Raw genomic sequence first — 23,802 nt, forward strand, 5'->3', positions numbered from 1 at the left:
GAGACTGACATCCTGACCACTCGGGGTACTCAGGGGCCAGCTTGCCTGCCAATGGACCAGACCCAGCGGCCGCAACTGGGACCCTTTTGTCCCTGGTCTCCTCCTGATGCGGACAACTGGCCAGAGTGCCCCGACCAGTAAGGAACAAGAGACTTTACTGACCTCTCTCCCCTTCCCTCTCTCTTTCCTCTCCTTAACCCTTCCTATCCTTCCTTGTTTTTCTAGTCCCCCGGTCCTGGACGCAGGAATCTGGTCGAAGGGCCCTCAGCCTGAGCTGAGGATTGGAGACTGATCACCTCCTCTTGGCAGAGAACTCGAATTCTGCTTCTGGTCTGATCTGATTTCTGGTAGGGCCGAGTTCCAGTCCTCCCTTCTCTGGAGGCCCAGGGAAAAGTCCCATAACGCCTGGGTATCTGTAGATGGCAGGAGACGTCTGTAAGGCCACCCATTTCGCCGCCCCCCTCCCGCCTCCTCCCCCTTCTTCTTTCAACCTGGCTTCCTTTCCTCCCTTGAAATCTTTGATGTTAGTACTTGGATCTGAAGTTCTGTGTCTCTATAGGAGGTTTTCTGAGAAACTGTATTCTCATATTTAAGGACTTCCCTGGTGGTGCAGAGGTTAAAGCTTCTGCCTGCAATGTGGGAGACCTGGGTTCGATCCCTGGGTCGGGAAGATCCCCTGGAGGAGGAAATGGCAATCCACTCCAGTATTCTTGCCTGGAGAATCCCATGGACGGAGGAGTTTGGTGGGCTACAGTCCACGGGTCGCAAAGAGTCGGACACGACTGAGCGACTTCACTTTCACAAGTGTTTTAGAAATCCTTCATTTCTGCAAAGATATTTATACCTTACTCCTGACCTCCAGGAGCCTACAGTCTGGTAGAAATCCAAGAACATCAATAAATATATTACAACTGTAGGGACATTGCCAGCGGCCAGTGGTTAAGACTTCACCTTCCAGTGCAGGGGGTGCGGATTTGATTCCTGGTTGGGGAGCTAAGATCCCACAAACCTTGTGGTCAAAAAATCCAAAACATAAAACAGAAGCAATATTGTAACAGATTCGATAAAGACTTTAAAAATGGCCTACATCGAAAAACATCTTCAAAAAAAGTTATAATTGTCAAGGAGTACCATAGAAAATGAACAAAAGATGCCAGCATCCTCCCAAGGCACAAAGGGTCTGCTAACTGTTTGGGAAGGGGCTTCTCAGGTGGCTCAGCAGTAAAGAATCTGCCTGCAATGCAGGAACCGCAGGAGACACGGGTTCAATCCCTGGGTCGGGAAGATCCCCTGGAGGAGAGCGTGGCAACTCCCTTCAGTATTCTTGCCAGGAAAATCTCATGGACAGAGGAGCCTGGTGGGCTACAGTCCATGAGATTGCGAAGAGTCAGACACAATGAAGTGAGCATGCACTGTTTGGGGGCATGGAGCAAAATCACCAAGAGCTCATGGAAAACCTCAATGTTCTCAGCAAATGGAAGAAGCATTTTGACATTTGAGGGGATCTTGTTTGGCAGATACAATTTTGGCAGGGAGAGCCTGGAACTGGAGAGGGGATGTTCTGGTGGAGGAAATCGCTTTCAGTAGATGGAGGAAATGACCACTTGTTGGCCTGAAGTGAGCTAGGGATTGTCTCACAATATTCAGGAAAGCACCGAGTGGCCCAGTGTGTTTGCTTAGGTAAGTCAGCTGGGAAAGTAGGCTGCAGCCTGGCCCAGTGAAGCTAACGCTGTCACTGCCCTGCGCATAAGCCCTCGGGTCTCACCTTGGTATCCCAGCCCGCCAGCATCTGCATCTCTTTGAGGGCTCTCTCTGATGGCCCACTGTGGCTTCATATGCAGCAGATAGGATGTGTATGCCTCCTGGACGCCAGCATCTACTAGCCTCTGACAGACTGGAATTGGTTTATAAATAGCCTTGCTCTCTTCCCCTTGTGTTGCGTTAACTCTGAGACACCTGCTGTTCAATCATTGCCTCCCAGAGGTCCCCAACAAGACTAAGCTCAGTTGCCCAGAGTGACAACTTGCCTAATAATACACCCTTATTCTTTGCCTTCCCTTTCCTGTCTCGCTTCCCCATTTCTTACTGGTATCTCCTCTGATCACTTCCAAAATATATTAGATACACTCAGGTTATCTTTCCGGCTGCACTGGGTCTTTGCTGCTGTGCTCAGACGTTCTCCAGTTGCCGTGCTCGGGCTTCTCGTCGCGGTGGCTTCTCCTGTTGCAGCGCTCAGACTGGAGCGCAGGCTCAGCAGTTGTGGACTGGCTCAGTCACCCCGCGGCCTCTTCCCAGACCAGGGTTCAAACTCGTGTCCCTCCCACTGCCAGGCGGATTCCTAATCACTGGACCGCCAGGGAAGTCCTACACTCAGATTTCTTAAAATCTCAAGGCCTGTTTCCAGTGAAAGTAAATCTAAAACATCATGGAAGACCTGGGATGCTAAGTTAAGAAGATTGGACTTCCAGCAGTACGTGCTTCCTCATACTAAGTCATAATATGTGTGTGTTAGTCACTCAGTTGTGTTCGACTTTTTGTAACCCCATGGACTGTAGCTCCCCAGGCTCGTCTGTCCATGGAATTCTCCAAGCAAAAATATTGGAGTGGGTTGCCATTCCCTTCTCCAGAGGATCTTCCTGACCCAGGGCTCAAACCCAGGTCTCCTGCATTGCAGGCAGATGCTTTACCATCTGAGCCACCAGGGAAGCCCCAAAGTCATGATATAAATGTTGGTTATTCTGACAATTCTTATCTCATGGTACAAGACAAATTGCACCTTATTTGTTGGCGTGTCACTTCTCCCATGAGATCCTGAACGTTATTTGCAGATGGTGTCTTATAAACTGCCATCCTGCCGACATTTTTTCTTGTGGTGTGCAGATCTCCCAGCCAGTCTGCTCCTAGCTGGTACATATTGCTAAGTGTGTGAGTGTGTGCTAAGTCACTTCAGTTGTGTCTGACTCTTTGCAATCTCATGGACTGTAGCCCGCCAGGCTCCTCTGTCTGTGGAATTCTCCGGGCAAGCCTACTGGAGTGGGTAGCTCTTTGCTTCTCTAGGGGATCTTCCCAACCCAGGGACTGAATCCAGGTCTCCTGTATTGCGGGCGGATTCTGAGCCGCCAGGGAAGCCCAAGCCTTGTGGAATGCTGCATTTTTGCACCTACTGTTATTTCCAAGATCCTTATTTTACCTTTTCCTTTCTGTTTAAAGAACTTCCTTTAGCATTTTTTTAAGGCCAAGCCAAGACTTTCATCCCCACCCAGGTAATTAGATATCACTCCCTACTATAAATGGATTACATGTACCAGTCAAAAGATAAAGATTGGGCAGAATAAAATTTTTTTTTTTTGCTGCACCACGTGGTTTTCGAGATCTTAGCACTCGGACAGACATTGAACCCAGCCCACGGCGATGAAAGCACTGAGTCCAGGGAACTCCCGAGAATAGATGTTTGTTTAATAACCAAAATATATACTATCTATAGGAAATTCAATTCAAATATAATAATACTGGCATGTTAAAAGTAAAGGGATGGGAAAAAAATATAGCATGCAAATATTAATCAAAAGATAGCAGCCAGGTCTATAAAATCACTGCAGATAGTGATTGCAGCCATGAAATTAAAAGACACTTCCTCCTTGGAAGAAAAGTTACGACCAATCTAGATAGCATATTCAAAAGCAGAGACATTACTTTGCTGACTAAGGTCCGTCTGGTCAAGGATATGGTTTTTCCAGTAGTCATGTATGGATGTGAGAGTTGGACTGTGAAGAAGGCTGAGCACCGAAGAATTGATGCTTTTGAACTGTGGTGTTGGAGAAGACTCTTGCGAGTCCCTTGGACTGCAAGGAGATCCAACCAGTCCATTCTGAAGGAGATCAGCCCTGGTATTTCTTTGGAAGGAATGATGCTAAAGCTGAAACTCCAGTACTTTGGCCACCTCATGCGAAGAGTTGACTCATTGGAAAAGACTCTGATGCTGGGAGGGATTGGGGGCAGGAGGAGAAGGGGACCAGAGAGGATGAGATGGCTGGATGGCATCACTGACTCGATGGACGCGAGTCTGAGTGAACTCCGGAAGATGGTGATGGACAGGGAGGCCTGGCGTGCTGCGATTCATGGGGTCGCAAAGAGTCGGACACGACTGAGCGACTGAACTGAACTGAACTATATTTGACATCAGATAAAGTAGACTTCAGGGCGGAAAAACTACCAGGGACAGAGAGCGGCATTATATGGTAATGAAGAAGCCAATCCACCAAGAAGGTGTAGCAGTCCTAAACAGCAGTTCTGCAAAATGTATGTACCAAGTAACAGAGCTGCCAAACATATGAAGCAAAAACTGATAGGAATGACAGGAGAAATAGACAAATCCACCCCTGTCTCAAAAACCGATAGAACAACTATTCGGGAAATCGGCAAAGATACAGAAGAATTCAACAACACCATCAACCAATAGGACCTAATTGATGTTTATAAGAGACTCCACCCACCAGCCATAGCAAAATCCACATTCCTTTCAAATGCCTGAGAAACATACAGCAAGGAACACTACCTATTCTGAGCCATAAAGCAAAACTCAGATGGAAAAGAATTGGGAGAAGGGGTTGCTAGGGCTGTTAGGTAGTGGATATTAACAGGGATGGGGGTTTTTTGGCGGTGACGAAAGTATTCTGGAGTTAGCAGTGATGATAGTTGCAGTACCGTGTGAAAGTACAAAGGAATCAATGAATTGTACGCTTCTCAATGGTGAATTTTATGGTGGGTGAATTAACCTAAACTCCATCAAAATTAGATCTTTAACTCCATGAAAGAAGCTGTTAAGAAGATGAAAAGACAACTTACAGAGAAAAAGTATTTGCAAGCCACGTATCTGACAAAGGCCTCATATCTGATGGCTCAACAGTGAAAAAACAAACACTCTAGTTAGAAAGTAGAGAAAAAACATGAGAGATAGTTCACCAAAGAGGATATGCGGATGGCAGATAGGCACGTGAAAAGATATTGCAGTGATATCCACATCACATAGCTGACCCCAGTAAGATACCTTGGCTTCCCACTTGGTGCAGTGGTAAAGAATCAGACAGGAGACACAAGCGACGCGGGTTTGATCCCTGGATTGGGAAGATCCCCTGGAGGAGGAAATGTCAACTCACTCTAATATTGTGCTAAGTGGCTTTAGTCGTGTCTGACTCTTTGTAACCGCATGCACCATAGCCCACCAGACTCCTTTGTCCATGGAATTCTCCAGGCAAGAATACTGGAGTGGATTGCCATGCCCTCCTCCAGGGGATCTTCCCTGCCCAGGGATTGAACTCTGTTCTTCTGCATTGCAGGCAGGTTCTTTACCCTCTGAGCCATCAGGGAAGCCCCTCACTCTAATATTATTTCCTAGAAAATTCCATGGACAGAGGAGACTGGCAAGCTACAGTCCATGGGGTCGCAAAAGAATCAGACATGACTTAGTGACTAAACAACAGCGCACACTCATTAGTGAGTTAACTTTGGAACAGCTAATATTAAAAATAAGTGATAACACCAAATGCTAGCTGAGATGCACGGAAAACTGGATCCTTAGTATTGGTGGGAAGGTGAAAACGATAGTCCCTCTGGAATTAGCATGGCAGTTTCTTTTCTCTGCACCGGGAGGCATGCAGGATCTTAGTTTCCCAACCAGTGGACCAAGGATCATACTTGTGCCCCCTTCAGTGAACGCCCAGAGTCTTACCCACTGGACCACCAGAGAAGACCCTTGGTGGTTTCTTTAAAAAACTAAACATACATTTATTTTATGACCCAGCAATTAATTGCATGCCTGGGCATTTATCTCAGAGAAATGAAAACCTATGTCCATGTAGAAACCTTTATGGGTACGTGATTGTTCTTATGAGCTTTATCTGTAGTAACCTCAAACTAAAAACCTATGAGAGGGTAGTTTAAATGAACCGCAGTGCATCACTCCATGGAATACTAGTCATTGGTTAAAAAAAAGAATAAAGTGTGGAAACCCGCAACAACTTGGATGTATTTCAAGGGCGTTATGTGAAGTTAAAAAAAAAAAAAACCTCAAAAGTTCACGTTTGATATGATTCTGTGTGTATAACATTCTCGAAATGACATTTTTAAGGGGGACAGATTAGGAGTTGCTGGGGGTTAAGGATGGTGGGGGAAGGGAGACGTGACTGAAGAGAAAACACTCGTAAGATCTTTGTGGTGACAGAAGAGGTTTGGCTCTTGGTTGTTGAGTGGCTTCAGGAATCTCGCACGTGATAGAACGACAGATTCAGACAGACGTTTACACCACTGTCGATTTCCTGGTTGTGCTGTTTTACCATAATTGTGTAAGACGTGACTGTCGGGGAACACTGGGTTAAAGGGTACACCTGACTTCTCTGTATTATTTTTGCAACTTCCCGTGAATCTGTAAATTTTTTTTTTAGGTTGTTTATGCTATATGAAGTGAAAATGTTAGTCTCTCAGTCATGTTCGATTCTTTTGTGACCCTCGTGGACTACAGCCTACCAGGCTCCTCTGTCCGAGGGATCGCCCAGGCAAGAATACTGGAGTGGATAGCCATTTCTCTCTCCAGGGGATCTTCCCTACCCAGGGATCGAACCCACATCTCCTGCATTGGCAGGCAGATGCTTTACTGCTGAGCCACCAGGGAAGCTTATTAATACCTTATGAGAAAACCCTGCCCAATATGGATGTACTTCATTTATCCTGCCAAAACAGGCCATGAGGTATTGTACAGTTTAATTTTCCATATAACATAAACTTATCTCTCTATATAATGTTAAAACAGTTCATGGGCATTTTGCCAAAATATATTAACATCGTCCCTGCTTTTTTTTTACCCCCTGCAAACAAAAACATAACACAGAATTCAAAACCATGGTCCAATCAGGGACTCGGGACTGGCCAGGTAGTCAGCTGCAAATATTGACTCCTTCATTTTCTTTGAAGAAAATTCAGTTTTTAATTGAATAAGAATGTTTATTGAGCAAATCAAATCTTTATTAAAAACAAGACTGGTTAAACACTCTCCTCTCCACCCTACCAGACCCGTGGAGCCTTCGGTTGGAGAAGTTTTTCAGGCTCCATCAAAGGACAGCAGAGCCAAGTGCAGAGCCGGATCCAGGAGTCTTGGACCGAAAATTCAGCGGTCAGGTCACAGTTGTTGCTGGGCTCTGAGTTTTGAAATGTATCTTTGCACCCATGCTTCCTTCGGCTGGGCACACACTTTCCGGCCTCTCTTGGTGGTGAATCTGCAGAAGACAGATGCTGAGAGTCAATACTAAGAACTTTGGCCTCCTGGAAAAGGATGGAGTTGAGGGGCAGCCCCCCCCACCCTGACCCAGATGATCTCCTGATCGCGCCCCCTTTGCTGTACCCCCGTCGCTGTTCCCTCCTCCTTCCTTCCAGCTGCATTGGGTCAGGCTATTGCAGCATGTGGGCCCCTCTGTAGTTGTGGTGTTCCGGCTCCAGCTCAGGCTCCAGGGCACAGGCTCTCAGCTGCCCCGAGACCTGTGGGATCTTAGTTCCCGGACTAGGGATCGAACCCATTTCCCCTGCATTGGCAGGCGCATTCTTAACCACTGGACCCACCAGGGAAGCCTCCCAGCTCCCTCTTCCGGCCCCGTCCTCCCTCCTCTCCCCTAGCTTGTTTTCCACTGGAAGCCACGCTTCTTGGCCCACGTTTGTCAGGAAACATGTTCCAACAGCTCTGGTCTGAAGCAGGCAACCTGCACCGTGCCTTGAAATTCTTCTGTTTTAATATAACAGCTTTATTGGGATATAATTCACACACCATATAATTAGCCCACTTAAAGTGTATAATTAGGATTCAGGGGTTTTCATTTATCCGCAGATGATACAGCCATCGCCACAATCAATTTTAGAAGATTTGCATCACTGCACAAAGGAACCTCATATGCTGGTGCCACTTAATTCTTAATCACGTTATTGTGGGTTGTTTGCCACAGCTGTTCATGTGGAGAAGATTCCCATGTTCCTTACTGCACCATGAGCTCCTTAAGACTGAGGGTTGAGGGACTTCCCTGGTGGTCCAGGGTCTAAGACTCTGCACTCCCCATGCAGTGGGGACTGAGTTCAGTCCCTGGTCAGGGAACTAGATCCCACATGCTGCAAATAAAAACTGGAGCAGCCAGATAAATAAATATGAAAAAATAAAAAGACTGGGGGCTGTAGTTGATGTCTCTGAATTGTTTTCAGCGTTGCTCCTTGAGAGCATTCAGAAGCAACAAGAGCCTGAGGCTGCTCTAAGCTGGAGCACCGTGTACTCACTGGGGTTCCTGCCCTGGCACGTGCAAGGGAGAAGAGCCCGAAGGATGGGAAAATAAGGGAGAAAAAGGGCTTCATGGATGTTCGAACATCCATTTGACATTGTTCCCATTAAGAAATGGGGGTCTATGTCTCCTCCCCTTGAATTTAAGCCAGTCTTAGGGGACTGGTTGACCAATAAGAATGGCAGAAGTGATGCTATGTGACTTGGCAGCTAGGTCTTAGAAGGTTGTAGAATTTCTGCCTGGTTCACTGAGCACTCATACAGGAGCTTTGGACCTCCTTGTAAGGAGTCCTGCCACCCCAGGTCACCACTCCGTGGGGAGGCCCAAACTAGCCCAACAGAGATCACACAAAGATGCCCTGGAGGTGGAGAGATGCCTCTAGCCCCCCGAGCTGATCCAGCTCCAGCACCGTCAGTCTGCTGTTGTTGAGTCTCTAGGATGTGTCCAGCTCTTCTGTGACCCTGTGGACCACAGCCCGCCAGTCTCCTCTGTCCATGGAATTTTCCAGGCAAGAATACTGGGGTGGGTTGCCATTTCCTTCTCCAGGGGATCTTCCTGACCCAGGGATGGAACCCACGTCTCCTGCACGTGGCTCCTGCATTGCAGGTGGATTCTTTACTGGTGAGCCACCAGGGAAGCCACCATCTGTCCATAACCACATAAGAGATGTCAAGCCAGAGCCTCGCAGCTGAGCCCTTCTGGAATTCCTGACCCAGGGAAACCATGAGAGATAAGATTATCACTGTTGGATTAAGCCACTAGACTTTGAGTGATTTGTTATGCAGCAACAGATGGCTGATCTAGACCCCTCACCTTCCTTTTAAAACAAATGACTTGTGTCCAAGGTCATACAACTTGTGACAGAGCCGCTGCTTTGAGCTTAGCTTGGGGCTTTTTGCCAGCTGTTGGTTAAGCGTTAATGTCTCTAAAGCTCCAAAAAGTCAATCAAGACACGAAGGAGACGACCCAGGGTGGGCATCCTGAGCCCAGGAGCACCCCTTGCATAGCTGGGCACTGGGGTGCCTCTTGCCTCCCCTTAACTGTGACACTATTTGGGTTTGTCCTTGGAGCCTGTCGTCTACCTTTTTGCACATTCTCTCATGCTCAGGAACCCCAAGTCCTGGAGAGCAGTGACGGCCCCTACTTGTGTATTTACACTTAAAGATCGCTTCCATTACCCACTCCAGTATTCTTGCCTGAAGAATCCCATGGACAGAGGAGCCTGGCGGGCTACAGTCCGTGGGGTCACCAAGAGTTGAGCACAACTGAGGCAACCTAGCATCACTTCCATTTGCAGAACGTTTACTGTATGCAGGCTCAGCGCTATGCGCTTTGCATATACTAACCTCATTTAGTCCTTCCAGGGGCCCTTCCCGGTATGTGTCATCTCTCCTGCTGCTGATGAGCTTGGCATGACCTGCCTCTTGTCCACCTGTCTGCCTTGTCAGAAATATGTTCACCCTTCCCCCATCCACCACGCTCCTGCCAGCCCCCTTCACCTAGGCCGCTCCCACTTACCCTCGGGGGTTCTCAGTGTAAATGTCACCTCCTCCAGTAAAGCCTCCCAATGCTAAGTGAGGTCCTCCTGTGACTATGATGAAGGGTACTCAAATATGCTGCCCCCAAATATGCCACTTTGACAAAAGGATTATTTTGAGCTAAAGACACTAAAAAGCTCGAAAAACAAAAAACCCCAAGAAACAAAACAGAAAAACCCAAACACCAGCAAGTGCAAGAAGGGCATTCTGACCTCCCCTTTGCCTCCTGAAAGCAGGAGATAAAACTCCCATGTGAAAAATGTCCTCCTTGTACCTGGGGGAAAAATTATTCTTAACGTCAGAGATAGTCAAGGCCAAGAAAACTCTGTACAAACAAACATTATTAAGATAACTCTTATCAGTCTTTAGCTTTCTTCACCCCCATATATTTTAATTACTTTTCCACAATTCCCTCTTTGTTTGAAAGCATGTAGGCTTTGGACAAAAGCATGTAGATATTGCTGCTTCCTTGGGTCTTCATCTTCCTGTGGGGCTCCATGTGCATGAAACAATCTGTATGCTTTCCTGCTGTTAATCTGTTTTATGTCCATTTAATTCTCAGGCTCAGCCAGAGCCCCGAGGAGGGTGGAGATAAAGTTTTACCTCCTCTCCAATGACATGCCCCCTCCTGCTGCCCTTTTCAAGCACTCATACAACTGAGATGACCTATTTTGTGCAAGTGTCTTTTAATGCCCTCTTTCTGATGCTAGATGTAAGATCTATGCAGGCATGCAAAGTTGCTTCAGTCATGGGACCCTCTGGACGGTAGCTCTCTAGTCTCCTCTGTCCATGGGGATTCTCCAGGCAAGAATACTGGAGTGGGTTGCCATGCCCTCCTCCAGGGGATCTTCCCAACCCAGGGATCAAACCCACATTCTTCTTCATTGGCAGGTGGTTCTTTACAACTAGTGCCACCTGGGTCTATAAGAGCTGTTTATTCTTTTATACCCAGCGCTTAGCACAGTGCCTGGCAGATCCCTGGATAATGGTCTGCAAGTCAGGAAACCAAGCTCAGGGTCATGCTTGTTAATGCCCGAGGTTAAGCAATAACCGACTGACCAGGTTTCCAGCCTGAGGTTCATCCTGGCCCTGGGGTGGGGGGTGTGGTCTGCTCAGCACCTTTCGAACTACATAACTGGTAAGGGACCCCAAAAAACCCAAAGGAGAAATACTCACATCACAGCCTTCACAGAGCAGCTGTTCCTGGTGAATTCATAACTATGCACCTGCTTCCAGGGAAGGGTTTTTTGGCTGTATTGGAAACAGCAGAACTTGGCCACATCACTGCCACCTTAGAGGGAAAAAAAAAACAGAGAGAGGAAGGATCTTGGAGCTGGCCCTTTGCTTCCATCCCTGGTCAGCCTGGGAAGGGAGTGGGGCAGCTCCGTACGTGTGGCAGCTCCGAGATCGACACTCAGGATAAGAACCAGGAAAAGAAGGGAAGCCAAAGGGAAGTTCTTCATCGTGGTGCAAGCTGGGTCCTTCAGAGCCTTCTTTTTAATTCCTCTGTCTTGTCAGGAACCCTCTTTTATGGGGCTGAGCCAACCCTGGAGGTAGTTCCAGAGAATTTTATGGTTGAGCACAAAAGCAGCTCTTTTGACCCTTCAGTGGGAAGCAGCCTTATATCTGTGAAAAGGAGACTGGAAAGTCAGGAGGTATCATGGGAGGGGAGGAGCCAGGACACCATGAACGTCTCTCAGCCAGTGGAATGGTTTGAGTCAACACTGGATTATTTTAGAAGCAAAAACAGAGGAAATGAAATAAGAATTCTGGTGAATTGACCTCAATTGCTTTTATAAATCAATGATTGTTCCAGATAGACGTCTGGTTCTTGGCCAAAGCTTTCATGGTTTCTGAAGTGTTGATTGTTCTCAGGGACATTTGGACAGTCTCAGGAGAGGAGCATAGAGCAGTGTGATTACACAATGGATGTTCAAGAATGATGCTCCAGATATGTGCCCTTCCTAGCACCCCATAGGTGATGTGCCAGGGCTGCTTGAGGGGGGCACTTAGGGGTATCTCATCCAGTTTAGAGGGTCTCAAAGTCTGTTAGAACATCACAACCATCTGGAATGTTGAAATAATCCCCAGTGGCCAGTGATTTAATGAATTATGCCTGCACAGTAAAGCCTCTATAAGCATCCCCAAATAGCACTTCCCTCGTGGTCCAGTGGTTAAGAATCTGCCTGCCAATGCAGGGGACATAGGTTCGATCCCTGCTTCTGGAAGATTCCACATGTTGTGGGGCAGCTAAGCCCATGGACCACAACTACCGAGCCTGTGCTCGTGAGCCTGGGAACCGCAGCTACTGGGATTACGAGCTGCAACTACGGAAGCCGGCGAGCTCTAGAGCCTTGCTCCACAGCAAGAGAAGCCACCGCAACGAGAAGCCCACACCCCCACAGCCAGAGAGCAGACCCACCCACCGCAAATACAGAAAAGCCCGAGCAGCGGGGAAGCCCCAAGGCAGCCAAAAATAAATAACAGTAATTAAAAAGAGGCAGATGAAGGATGGAGGTGGGATAGGTCTGTCTTGGGAAGACCTCCCAGGGTCCTGTCCAGTTACAAGGTGGTAGCCTGGGCTTGCAATGGGTGTCTGAAGTGTGGGTGCCATCTCGTGGGACTGAACCCTTAGCCTGTGGGATCTGAAACAATCTCCAGGTAGACAGAGTCAGAACTGCATAAATTGTAGGGTACTCAGCTGGTGTCTGAGAATTGCTGGGTGTGAGGAAAACCATCCCACATCTTCATCAGAAGTAAAGTATGCAGAGTACAGCGTTTCACTGAGTAGACAGAAAACCAAAGTTCTTTTTCCCCTTTCAGCTCTAATCAATGATTGGTATCCTGTTAAGAAGTTCCATATGAAGAGGTAGAGAGACACACAGGGGAAAAGGCCATGTGAAGACCCAGGCAAAAATTGGAATGATGCCATTCCAAGCCCAGGAACACCCAGGATCTTCCAAAAGATAAAAACACGGAGAGATTCCCCACTGGAAATTTCAGGGGGGTGTATGACCCTCTTGACACCTTGACTTTGAACTTCTAGCCTCCAGAACCTAATTTCTGTTGTTTTCAGCCATATGGTTTGTGATCATTTGTTCCAGAAGCCCTGAGAAACAAACGCAACTTGTAGCTGTAAGGTCTAGAATTCGGAATTTCTAAGGAACACTATAAGTCAACAGGGAAGATACAGATAACCCAAGAGAAAAAAGTGACGGAAACTTTATAAAAGAGGAAACCCTAATGGCAAAGGAAAAGGGGCTGTTTGAGTCATTCAGTTCAGTTCAGTTCAGTTGCTCAGTCGTGTCCGACTCTTTGCGACCCCATGAATTGCAGCACGCCAGGCCTCTCTGTCCATCACCATCTCCCGGAGTTCACTCAGACTCACGTCCATCAAGTCAGTGATGCCATCCAGCCATCTCATCCTGTGTCGTCCCCTTCTCCTCCTGCCCCCAATCCCTCCCAGCATCAGAGTCTTTTCCAATGAGTCAACTCTTTGCATGAGGTGGCCAAAGTACTGGAGTTTCAGCTTTAGCATCATTCCTTCCAAGGAAATCCCAGGGTTGATCACCTTCAGAATGGACTGGTTGGATCTCCTTGCAGTCCAAGGGACTCTCAGAAATACAAACAACCTAGAATGAGAATGGGCTATTACTCACACCCTTATCAGAATGACTAAAATGAAAAAGATGGAATACACTCAATATGAGAATATGGTGCACTGGAAACTCACGTGTTGCCAGTGAGAGTGGAAATTCTTGGCAGTATTTGCTGAAAATGAACATTCACAGATTCTATTCCTGGGTGTATATCCATCAGAGATGTGTACATCCACACACCTAAAGACATTGCTTGTAATAGCCTCAAGCTGGAAACTACGAAAAGTATCCATCAACAGGGAATGGAAATGAATCGTGGTTTATGAATGTAATATAATACCACACAACAACGAGAATTACACATAACCAATGAGCGCTGGTGGCTCAGCGGTGAAGAATCCACCTGCAATTCGGGAGATGCATGTTTGATCCCTGGGTTGGGAAGATCCCCTGGAGAAGGAAATGGCAACCGACTCCAGTAGTCTTGCCTGGGAAATCTCATGGACAGAGGAGCCTGGTGGAGTACAGACCATGGGGCCACAGAGTCCGACACGACCGAGGGACTAAACCACCACATGTGGAAAAGTATCTGATGACCAGTGTTGAGGAAAAGAAGCCAGACATGAACGAGAAACGTAGGGTTCCTTGTATGTAAAGTACCAAATAAGCAAAACTAACCCCTTCCAGTGAAAATCAGAATAGGGTTACGCCTTGGGCATAGTGACTGGAAGGAAGGAAGGGCCAAGCTGGGGGCCTGGGGGACTGGTACATGCTCTATTCCTTGATCTGTGTGCTAGAGGACCCTTTTATCCTTGTGAAAATTCACTGAGCTGTATCCGTAGGATGCGTGTATTATATTTCAATAAACATGATCTGATAAATTAATCAAGGGAAAGGAAATGGTGACTAAAACACATCCCTCTGCAGTTAATTTTTATTGGTGTCATGACCTCTCATTTCCCTGCTCTCCTCCTCCTCCTTTAGTACTGAGAATGTTTTTCTCATTTTAGGGAAAAGTGCTGGCTGGCTGTCACATCAGCCCACACATTTTTTTTAAAATTTGTTTTGGTTTTGTATTTTAATTTTTTAATTGGAGGATAATTGCTTTACAGTGTTGTGTTGCTTTCTGCCATACAACAGCGTGAATCAGCCATTAAGTATACATATGCCCCCTGCCTCTTGAATCTCCCTCCCATCCCTCTCTGCTGCTGCTGCTAAGTTGCTTCAGTCGTGTCCGACTGTGCGACCCCATAGAAGGCAGCCCATCGGGCTCCCCTGTCCCTGAGATTCTCCAGGCAAGAGCACTGGAGTGGGTTGCCATTTCCTTCTCCAATACATGAAAGTGAAAAGTGAAAGTGAAGTCACTCAGTCGTGTCCGACTCTTGGCGACCCCATGGACTGCAGCCTTCCAGGCTCCTCCATCCGTGGGATTTTCCAGGCAGGAGTACTGGAGTGGGGGGCCACTGACTTCTCCTCCCATCCCTCTCTAGGTCATCGCAAAGCATCGGGCTGAACTCCCTGTGTTACATAACAGCTTCCCACTAGCTCGCTGTTTCACACGCTCCACTCTTGCAATCCATCAGCTCTCTCCTTCCTCCGGCATGTCTACAAGTCTGGTTCAGGTCACGTGTGTTTGCACTGTTTCTACCTCCTTCTTCCAAGTCCTGCCTCTCCTCAACCTGGCAGAGTCTATATTAAGCGTCATGCCCAACTTCAACGTCCAGGTTCCTACTTGCTCTCCAGAGTTTGTCACGGCTGCCGTAATTCCTGGATCTGGAGCACCCCCAGAGTCCAAGTGAAGACCTCTTCCTAGCTTAAATAATTATATCTGCAAAATCCGTATTTTCAGATAAGGCCTCATTTTGAGGTTCTGAGTGGACATGAATTTGGGGCAGGGCTGCAGTTCAGCCGCTCTAGATGTATTGCAAAAATCTCTTGCTTTTTCACTCCCTTATTGGTGTCTTCTAATGCTGGGAGGGACTGGGGGCAGGAGGAGAAGGGAACGACACAGGATGAGATGGCTGGATGGCATCACTGACTTGATGGACGTGAGTCTGAGTGAACTCTGGGAGTTGGTGATGGACAGTGAGGCCTGGGGTGCTGCGATTCATGGGGTCGCAAAGAGTCAGACATGACTGAGCGACTGAAATGAACTGAACTGAACTGAACTGAATGAATATAAATTCCAAATTTCAAGGCAGTCCAAATTATCAACTTTCCCCTCTTATGGTTAATAATTATGTATCGGTGAGGCGTTTGGGTCTCTAAAGACAGGGAGCATGTCTGTAAATAGACTTCTGCTGAAACCTCTTCTCCTTGGCACTCGTGTAGTAGGCCCATCTGGCCAGGGCCTTGAGTATGTCCTTAATGCCAGTCCATGGCTGGTGGCCCGGGATCCCACTGTTCCTCCCAGACCCTTCCCTATGGCTGAAGCCCCTGCCCCCTCCCCTCCAACCTGCCAGCTGGGCTCCTAGCACATATATAGGGGTATCTCAGAACCCCTATCCTGTGTGGTTCCCAAGTTATGAACTGTCAAATCTGCATTTCCATTGCTATGGACACTCTTTTGGAATCAGACCTACTGTGCTGTCATCTTGGGCACTGAGCTTCAACCACTGACCTGCATCTCTAAGCCCAACTTTCCTTAGCTGAGTTGCTTTTTCCCAACTCCCCTCTTTATGGGCTTAATTTTATTCCCCTCATATTCATATGTTGAAGCCCTACTCCCCAGTGTAACTATATTTGGGGATAAGCATCTTCAAAGAGGTAGTTAAGGTCAAATAAGGTCATAAGGGTGGGGCCCTGATCCAATAGGATTAGTGTCCTTATAAGAGGAGGAGGAGGACTTCCTTGGTGACCCAGTGGATAAGAGTCCACCTGCTAATGCGGGGGACATGGGCTCCATCCCTGGTCCAAGAAGATTCCACGTGCTGCAGAGCAACTAAACCCACACACCACAAGTGCTGAACCTACATGTCTAGAGCCTGTGCTCCACAACAAGAGAAACCATCACAATGAGAAGCCTGAGGGCCGCAAAGAAGCGTAGTCCCCGCTCACCACAGCTAGAGAAATTCTGTGACCAGCGATGAAGACCCCATGCAGTCAAAAATAAAATTAAGTAAATAAAATTATTTTTAAAAAAGAAGAGGAGGAGACACCAGGGATGTGTGTGCACAGAGACAAGATGGTCGGAGGACACCAGGAGGAGATGGCCACCTACCAGCCGAGGACAGAGGCCCTGGAACAACCAATCCTGCTGACACCTTGGAGTCCCCGCTTCCCGAATCACGAGAAAATGAAAATGTCTATTGTTTAAGCCCCCAAGCCTGTGGTATTTCCTTACAGCAGCCTGAGTTACATAACACAGCCTCATGCTTCTGTGAGGGCTTCTCTCCTCTTCCTTGTATTTTTCCCCCAGGTTGGGTTTTCCCAGAGGCAGACCCTGAGACTTGAATTTGAGTGCAAACAACATATTTAGGTAAAGATCGAAGGAAATACCATCAGGGGTGTGGAAGAGTGAGACAGAGATGGGAAGGCAGCCAATAATGAAAGGGCAGCTTAATAAGCATGTTCCCACTGAGGGCAATGGCTCCGTCAGACCTCTGAACAAGAATCTGAGTCCTTGGGACTGAGGGCCAGGAAGCTGCAGCTTTCATCTTCCACCTCCCATCACCACTGGCTGGGGGCACGTGGGCCTGGAGGGAGCCCTCAGGTAAAGCACCTCAGGTGCATTCAGATGGGAGATGGAAGGAGCAATGAAAACAGGAGGCTGGGTGCGAAGGGAGGTGGGCTGGGCACCCCCAGTACCTGCTATGTGTGGACTCACGGGTAGGAACCACATATCTTTCTGCTAGAGACACTGTGCCCTGTGCTGCCTCTGCAGAGACTTCACCCTCTCTGTACCTATGACCTATGTCACCATCTCACAAAAACCTTTCCTCCATCCTCCCTTCCAAGCTCTCCCCTGGTTCCCAGAACACATTGTGTAGCACTGAACCACAGACAGCACCATCATCTCTTCTCAGACTCACCAGCTTATCTATCTACCTTCCTTCCTGGAGAGTAAATTCTTTCTTCACTGACTCACTCATTCAACATTTTTTTTTTTCATGCTCTTTGCACAGTGCTAGGTGCTGAGACCCAGAGGTAAACAAGTGTCAACTACACATTGGCACTTGCCAAGAGCCTCTGCCAGTGACTGAACAATAGCAAGCACGTTTGCCATCTGCCTCTGCAGAGACTGAACCCTGTGCTATTGCAGCTGTGGACCTTGACACCCCCTGAGGGGAATTCAGACCGGAGAATGAGGCACTCTGTGCTCCAGGGAAACTGGTTCAGTTCAGTTCAGTTCAGTCACTCAGTCGTGTGTGACTCTTTGTGACCCCATGGACTGCAGCACTCTGTCCATCAGCAACTCCCGGAGCTTGCTCAGATTCATGTCCACTGAGTCAGTGATGCCATCCAACCATCTCATCCCCTGTCATCCCCTTCTCCTCCTGCCTTCAATCTTTCCTAGCATCAGGGTCTGTTCCAATGAGTTAGTTTTTCATATCAGGTGGCCAAATATTGGAGCTTCAGCTTCAGCATCAGTGCTTCCAATGAATATTCAGGATTGATTTCCTTGAGGATGGACTGTTGGATCTCCTTGCAGTCCAAGGGACTCTCAAGAGTCTTCTCCAACACCACAGTTCAAAAACATCAATTCTTCGGCCCTCAGCTTTCTTGGACTATAGTCCAGCTCTCACATCCATACATGACTACTGGAAAAGCCATAGCTTTGACTAGATGGACTTTTGCTAGCAAAGTAATGTCTCTGCTTTTTAATATGCTGACTAGGTTGGAGAAGGAAATGGCAACCCACTCCAGTGTTCTTGCCTGGAGAATCCCAGGGACAGGGGAGCCTGGTAGGCTGCCGTCTATGGGGTCACACAGAGTCGGACACGACTGAAGCTACTTAGCAGCAGCAGCAGCAAGTTGGTCATAGCTTTTCTTCCAAGGAGTAAGCATCTTTTAATTTCATGGTTGCAGTCATCATCTGCAGTGATTTTGGAGCCCCCCAAAATAAAGTCTCTCACTGTTTCCATTATTTGCCCTTCTATTTGCCATGAAGTGATGGGACCAGATGCCATGATCTTAGTTTTATAGTTGAGTTGAGTTTTAAGTTTTAAGTTTTTTAGTTGAGTTTTAAGCCAACTTTTACTCTCTCCTCTTTCACTTTCATCAAGAGGCTCTTTAGTTCTTCACTTTCTGCCATAAGGGTGGTGTCATCTGCATATCTGAGGTTATTGATATTTCTCCCGGCAATCTTGATTCCAGCTTGTGCTTCCTCCAGCCCAGTGTTTCTCATGACGTACTCTGCATATAAATTAAATAAGCACGGTGACAATATACAGCCTTGACGTACTCCTTTCGCAGTTTGGAACCAGTCTGTTGTTCCATGCCCAGTTCTAATTGTTCCTTCTTGACCTGCATACAGATTTCTTAGGAGGCAGGTCAGGCGGTCTGGTATTCCCACCTGTTTAAGAATTTTCCACAGTTTGTTGTTATCCACACAGTCAAAGGCCTTGACGTCGTCAATAAAGCAGAAGCAGATGTTTTTCTGGAACTCTCGTGCTTCTTTGATAATCCAGCAGATGTTGGCAATTTGATTTCTGGTTCCTCTGCTTTTTCTAAGTCCAACTTGAACATCTGGAAGTTCACAGTTCATGTACTGTTGAAGCCTGGCTTGGAGAATTTTGAGCATTACTTTGCTATCGAGTGAGATGAGTGCAATTGTGGGGTAGTTGAACATTCTTTGTCATTGCCTTTCTTGGGGATTGGAATGAAAACTGACCTTTTCCAGTCCTGTGGCCACTGCTGAGTTTTCCAAATTTGCTGGCATATCGAGTGCAGCACTTTCACAGCATCATCTTTTAGGATCTGAGATAGCTCAATTGGAATTCTATCACCTCCGCTAGCTTTATTCACAGTGATGCTTCCTAAGGCCCACTTGACTTTGCATTCCAGGATGTCTGGCTCTAGGTGAGTGATCACAGCATCATGGTTATCTGGGTCATGAAGATCTTTTTGTGTAATTCTTGTGGCTGAGATGGTAAAGTGTCTGCCTACAATGCAGGAGACCCGAGTTTGATCCCTGGGTCGAGAAGATCCTCTGGAGAAGGAAATGGCAACCCACTCCAGTACTCTTGCCTGGAAAATCCCATGGACAGAATAGCCTGGTAGGCTAAGTCCATGGGGTCGTAAAGAGTAGGACAGGACTGAGCTACTTCACTTCACTTCTGAGAAACGAATGGCAAACCACTTCAGTCTTCTTGCCTCGAGAACCCCATGAACGGTATGAAAAGGGAAGCTGGTGGAACCCATCTTTCCTGTTCCTTAGAACTATCTAACAGATAGTTACATATTTTCAGGAATTGATTTCATGATCCCAATCCTTTCACCTCTTCATATCTAGAAGAGCACTAAGTCACTAAATGATGACATCAGATCCTCATCACTGGCACAAAACCTTTTCTAAAGTAAGCACTTGATTCTACTGAACTCCCCCTTCACCAATATCTTATATATTGACCTTCCCCCACTGCATCTTTGGAGCAGTCTCCCAGAGCTATCTGAGACACTGTCTCCCGGCCTGCATTTTGCCCCCAATAAAACTTAACTCCCAGCTCTCACGTCATGCATCTTTTTAGTCAACACAAGACACGCAGTCCTTGCTATCAGAGAGTGTATATTCTAGTGGAGGGACTAGATGTTGAACAGAAAGCAATCACTCAGTTGCTTATTTTTTAATTAATTGATTTTTAGCTGTGCTTGGTCTTCGTTGCTGTTCATGGGCTACTCTCTCATTGCAGTGCGCAAGCTTCTCACTGCAATGGCTCTCTCGCTGCAGGGCACTGGGCTCTAGGGCGAGCGGGCTTCAGTAGTTGTGGTGCGTGGGCTTAGTTGCCCTGAGGCTTAGTTGCCCTGAAGCACGTGGAACCTTCCCAGCCCAGGCATTGAACTTTTGTCCCCTGCATTGCAAAGCAGATTCTTAACCACTGGACCACCAAGGAAGTCCTGCAATGGATTATTAATTCTACCTGGATGGGGAAGCACAGGGAGCTTTAAGAGTGTAGACTAAGGGAATGTGAATGAGGCTAGGGAGTCAGAAAAGTCTATGGTTTTTCCAGCAGTCATGTATGGATGTGAGAGTTGGTCTATAAAGAAAGCTGAGTGCCGAAGAATTGATGCTTTTGAACTGTGGTGTTGGAGAAGACTCTTGAGAGTCCCTTGGACTGCAAGGAGATCCAACCAGTCCATCCTAAGGGAAATCAATCCTGAATATTCATTGGAAGCACTGATGCTGAAGCTGAAGCTCCTTTACTGTGGCCACCTGATGTGAAGAACTGACTCATTGGAAAAGACCCCGATGCTGGGAAAGATTGAAGGCAGGAGGAGAAGGGGACGACAGGGGATGAGATGGTAGGATGGCATCACTGACTCGATGGACATGATTTTGAGCAAGCTTCGGCAGTTGGTGATGGACAGGGAAGCTTGGTGTGCTGCAGTCCATGGGGTCACAGAGTCTAATACAACTGAGTGACTGAATTGACTGAACGCTTATACATTTGGTGGCCCTCTTGTTCTTCTTCTTTTTTTTTTTTTAAGATGCAAAGCTACCAAATGAGATTCAGGGCTTGGAAGGGATCCTGAAAGTGACAGGCCTCATGGTAAATTTCCTCTGACTCTGCTCTGTTGCCTTCTGTGTAGAGCATGGGTCAAGCATTTTCTTCTTTTTTTTGGCTGCACCACATGACTGGCAGGATGTTAGTTCCCTGACCACGGGTCAGGGATTGAACCGTGCCCTTCAGCAGTGAGAGTGCAGAGTCCTAACCACTTGACTGCCAGGGAATTCCTAACATTTTCTTCTTTATCCTAAACACAATGGGGAGACATTAAGGAATTTAAAGCGGTGTATAAGATTAGATTTATAAAGAACCCCCTGGCTGTTGTAAGGAGGGTGTACTGGGGAGGGACAAGCAGGATGTGGAAGACAAGTAAGAAGCCTCCTTGTTTGTCTTCACAAGCCTTCAGCACAGAGCCTGGAACCCATTGATTTCACAAATGTTTGTTGAGTTCTTACCAGGTGCCCAGGAGCTCCCCAAGGCTTTGACGGATCATGCTGGACAAGACCCAGCCCTGTCCTTACCAAAGCTGAGTAAATGGGCACGACGTCCACCTGTGGAAGGTCGCAGTGGAAACTCCATCGGGGAGAGGAGAGGCCAGGAGTCACAGTGTGTCAGGAGGGTTTCTCCCGGAGGTGGGCAGTGTCCTTGGGGTTCTGTTGTTTAGTCACTAAGTTGTGTCCCACTCTTTGAGACTCCATGGACTATAGTCCTCCAGGCTCCTCTGTCCATGGGATTCTTCAGGCAAGAATACTGGAGTGGGTTGTCATGCCCTCCTCCAAGGAATCTTCCCGATCCTGGGATTGAACCCACATCTCCTGCGTTGGCAGGCGGATTCTTTACCAGTGAGCCCAGGCGGTATCCTAGTCTGGATGGAGTCCAGAAAAGAAAACATCTTTCCAGGAATTGGAAAAAGACAAGCTATTTTTTTGGTGAGGGGAGAGGGTATTGTTTGTTACCAGTCACTCCATCTATCTTCATGGCAGTTCTCTGGGGGGCGTTTTCTTATCCTTACTTTTCATCCAAAGAAACTGGGGTTCAGAAAAGGGAGGTGATTTGTTCAAGGTCGCACAGATAGCAGGTGGCAGATTGTTTTGTTGTTTAGTCGCTAAGTTGGGTCTGACTCTTTTGCGACTGTAGCCCACAGACTGTAACCCGCCAAGCTTCTCTGGTGATGGGATTTCCCAGGCAAGCACACTGGAGTAGGTTGCCACTTCCTCCTCCAGGGGATCTTCCCAATTCAGTGATCGAACCTGTGTCTCCTGCATTGGCAGTCAGATTCTTTACCGCTGAGGCACCAGGGAAGCCCAACAGCAGGTGGCAGAGCCAAGGTTCAAAGCCAGCTTTGTCTCATGCCTGTGTCTTATCCTGCCTCTGAGTGTCTCAGGGTCCTGTCCCCTGCCCACCCCCCTACCCTGAGAAAGGGCCTCAAGATTGACTTGCTTCCGGCTCTGTCCTGGAGCCAAACTCCTCAATTAGGCGATAACGTCAAAGCAAAGGGTTAATAAGGACGGACAGATAAGGTGTGGCACCTGTTTGCCTTCGAGGGTTGGCAAGCTGTCAATGAGTTAATAATATCGAAAGGCAAGTGCCAGGATTCACAGCATACACAACATAAAAGCAAGCCGCTGGTTGAGATTCGTGCAGCTCTTCCTAATTCTGTGATCTGAGAGATGTTTTTCCAGGTGACTCTTGGAAACAGGTCCCTGGGTGATATCACCAGGGGGGTCATACCCACAGCATCTGGACAAGAAGTGCATGTTCCCTAGGGTTTATCACTGTTCTGAAGTTAGGGCTTCCCTTGTAGTTCAGTCAGTAAAGAATCTGCCTGCAAGACAGGAGACCGGGTTTGATCCCTGGGTTGGGAAGATCCCCTGGAGAAGGAAATGGCAACCCACTCCAGTATTCTTGCCTGGAGAATCCCATGGACAGAGGAGCCTGGCGGGCTGCAGTTCATGAGGTTGCAGAGTCCGGCACCACTTAAGCAACTAAACCACCACCAACCAGAGAGTCAGGAGAAGGATACTGAGATTTCCAGGGAAAGCCAGTCACAAGATATTTTTTCGCCCAGAATCAAGAAATATAAAGGCCAAACAAAACTTATCTGAACATGGTTATTTCCCTTAGCAAAGAAGGGGCAGAAAGAGGGGAGATGGGGTTGGTCAGGAGTCAAGCCGGGGAGGTGCCTGAGTTGTCCTCCCTACGTCCCCTCCCCCTCCTGCCCTAGCCTTGCCCGTTTCTTGGGTGGAATTCTGGGGTGAAAGACCCAGGCACACAGCTTTAGGCGAGTGAAAGCTGAATGTTTTCTGAAGGGATTTCTCGGAAATTGATAAATATGTGATTCTGGGAAGTTAAATAATAACTTTTTTTTGGCTGCGTGGCTTGCAGGATCTGAATTCCCCAACTAGGGATTGAATCTGAGCCCTTGAGGGGAACGCAGAGTTCTAACCGCCGGAGCATCGAGAATTCCGGACAACCAAGGGGGCAACTGAGGATGAGATGGTTGGATGACATCACCGACTCAATGGGCAGGAGTCTGAGCAAACTCCAGGAGACAGTGAAGGACAGAGGAACCTGAGTGCTGCAGTACATCAGGCACGGCTTGGCAACTAAGCAACCACCACTTTTTCACAAGGCCTTGAAGAGATGAGGCCATGGGATTCTTTGGAACAAATAGCTTTGCAAGGGTTGA

At 47.6% G+C, this 23,802-nt stretch overlaps 1 protein-coding gene and 1 long non-coding RNA gene across 2 annotated transcripts in view; one reads left to right on the forward strand and one right to left on the reverse strand.

Moving 5' to 3' along the window:
• Window positions 1-23,557, forward strand: part of LOC108633893 — a 39,124-nt gene extending 15,567 nt beyond the window's left edge. Inside the window, exon 3 of the long non-coding RNA XR_001917261.1 lies at window positions 23,499-23,557. This is a non-coding gene — a long non-coding RNA (uncharacterized LOC108633893). The remainder of the gene's footprint in view (window positions 1-23,498) is intronic.
• Window positions 6,979-11,477, reverse strand: CCL26 (C-C motif chemokine ligand 26). Its single transcript, XM_005697796.3, has 3 exons — window positions 11,238-11,477; window positions 11,024-11,138; window positions 6,979-7,268 (listed from the first exon to the last, which is right to left on the reverse strand). The coding sequence occupies exons 1-3, from the start codon at window positions 11,308-11,310 to the stop codon at window positions 7,172-7,174; spliced, it is 285 nt and encodes a 94-aa protein (XP_005697853.1). The 5' UTR covers window positions 11,311-11,477; the 3' UTR covers window positions 6,979-7,171.

This window comes from Capra hircus, chromosome 25 (assembly GCF_001704415.2).
Source record: "Capra hircus breed San Clemente chromosome 25, ASM170441v1, whole genome shotgun sequence".
Taxonomy (NCBI): Eukaryota; Metazoa; Chordata; class Mammalia; order Artiodactyla; family Bovidae; genus Capra; species Capra hircus.

Excerpts from the sequence above, each read along its gene's own strand:
- CCL26 (XM_005697796.3), bottom strand. The coding sequence starts at position 11,310 with ATGAAGAACTTCCCTTTGGCTTCCCTTCTTTTCCTGGTTCTTATCCTG. Across the intron at positions 11,139-11,237 it reads CGATCTCGGAGCTGCCACAC|GTGGCAGTGATGTGGCCAAG; the intron begins GTACGGAGCTGC and ends TTTCCCTCTAAG. Across the intron at positions 7,269-11,023 it reads TGCTCTGTGAAGGCTGTGAT|ATTCACCACCAAGAGAGGCC; the intron begins GTGAGTATTTCT and ends TGTCTTCTGCAG.